General features: G+C 54.4%; 1 protein-coding gene across 1 annotated transcript in view; it reads left to right on the top strand.

Annotated features, from left to right (window-relative positions):
- The first annotated feature begins 845 nt into the window (after positions 1-845).
- FOXK1 (forkhead box K1) overlaps positions 846-1,628 on the top strand; it is a 58,657-nt gene continuing 57,874 nt past the window's right edge. The window contains exon 1 of the mRNA XM_014946189.1: positions 846-1,077. Coding sequence (XP_014801675.1) covers positions 846-1,077 — 232 coding nt within the window. The remainder of the gene's footprint in view (positions 1,078-1,628) is intronic.

Raw genomic sequence — 1,628 nt, 5'->3', positions numbered from 1 at the left:
TACAGGGAAGTTTTACCTGTTTAATCTGGATATTCTAACCAGTACAGAAATATTACATGACCCACATACGTGCCGTTGTTGCAAAGTACATGAACTTTATTATTCATGTAAGTAACATAATATAAATACCTCTTGTGGAAAAAAAAAAAACTATAAAAAGTAATTTGAAGTAAGAAATAATGTAATGCAAGCTAAACAACCTACACACGCTCCCTTATAATGAAAAACTGTATGACTATAAAGCTGTATGAGCATCAAACCACTGTATGCATGCATATATATATATATGAGTGTGTATATATATATAAACTCTATGGTTATAAATATAACCTTATATAAGGTTATAAATATAACCTTCCAATATCTGAAGGGAGCCCACAGGAGAGCTGGAGAGGGACTCTTGATCAGGGAATGGAGTGACAGGACAAGGGGTAACGGTTTGAAATTGGAAGAGGGGAGGTTTAGATTAGATACCAGAAAGAAATTCTTTGCTGTGAGGGTGGTGAGAGCCTGGCCCAGGTTGGCCGGAGAAGCTGTGGCTGCCCCATCCCTGGAGGGGTTCAAGGCCAGGCTGGATGGGGCTTGGAGCAACCTGGTCTGGTGGGAGGTGTCCCTGCCCAGGGCAGGGGCTTGGAACTAGATGATCTTTAAGGTCCCTTCCAACTCTAACCATTCTATCATTCTATGAAAAGTGCATTAAGGTGTTTTAAACTCACACCTTGTGTTCCTGGGATGAATTTCCCCCTTTGGCACGCCTTGGTGAGCAGTCCAGGGTTATTAAAATCGCATTGCCCAACTCTGTGGTGGGGTGTGGGTGCCATGTCACCAGGAGGCACGGGAATGCCATGTCCCCCGGCGTGAGCTGGTTTGGGAACTGGGGACCCCCAGACCGACAGGCGGGCGATGCCCTGGAGGCTGGATGTGCCCCCATCCCACAGAACGCCCTGGTTTTGGGGTACAGGCGATGCCCTGGGGGCTGGATGTGTCCCTGCCTCACAGAAAGCCCTGATTTTGGGGTGCAGGCGATGCTTTGGGGGCTGGATGTGCCCCTGCCCCACAGAAAGCCCCGGTTTTGGGGTACAGGCGATGTCCTGGAGGCTGGATGTGTCCCCGTCCCACAGAAAGCCCCGGTTTTGGGGTACAGGTGATGCCCTGGGGGCTGGATGTGTCCCTGCCTCACAAAAAGCCCTGATTTTGGGGTGCAGGTGATGCTTTGGGGGCTGGATGTGTCCCTGCCTCACAGAAAGCCCCGGTTTTGGGGTGCAGGCGATGCTCTGGGGGCTGGATGTGCCCCTGCCTCACAGAAAGCCCCCCGGTTTGGGGGTACAGGCGATTCCCTGGGGGCTGGAAGTGCCCCTGCCTCACAGAAACTCCCCATTTTGGTGTGCGGGCGCCTCTCCAGAGATGGGATGTGGGGGAGGTTGTTTCTGAGGCGATTCCACCCACGGCCCTACCATAAGGCCATTTCTCTGCCCGGAGCAGGGGGGAGGAGGCTGCCGTCCCTTCGGAGGGCGCCGCTCCCTCAGCACCTGCCCGAGGAAGGCTCCGGGGCCCGGGGCCTGGCCCGCCCGGGGCCTGCAGGCGGCGCCGCGCCCCCGCCGAGCCCTTCCACCGCGGCGGGGCGGCCG

This window comes from Calidris pugnax, unplaced genomic scaffold (assembly GCF_001431845.1).
Source record: "Calidris pugnax isolate Ruff unplaced genomic scaffold, ASM143184v1 scaffold123, whole genome shotgun sequence".
Classification (NCBI taxonomy): domain Eukaryota; kingdom Metazoa; phylum Chordata; class Aves; order Charadriiformes; family Scolopacidae; genus Calidris; species Calidris pugnax.
The sequence above is the reverse complement of the archived record's forward strand: the minus strand, read 5'-3'. Positions and strand labels throughout refer to the sequence as shown.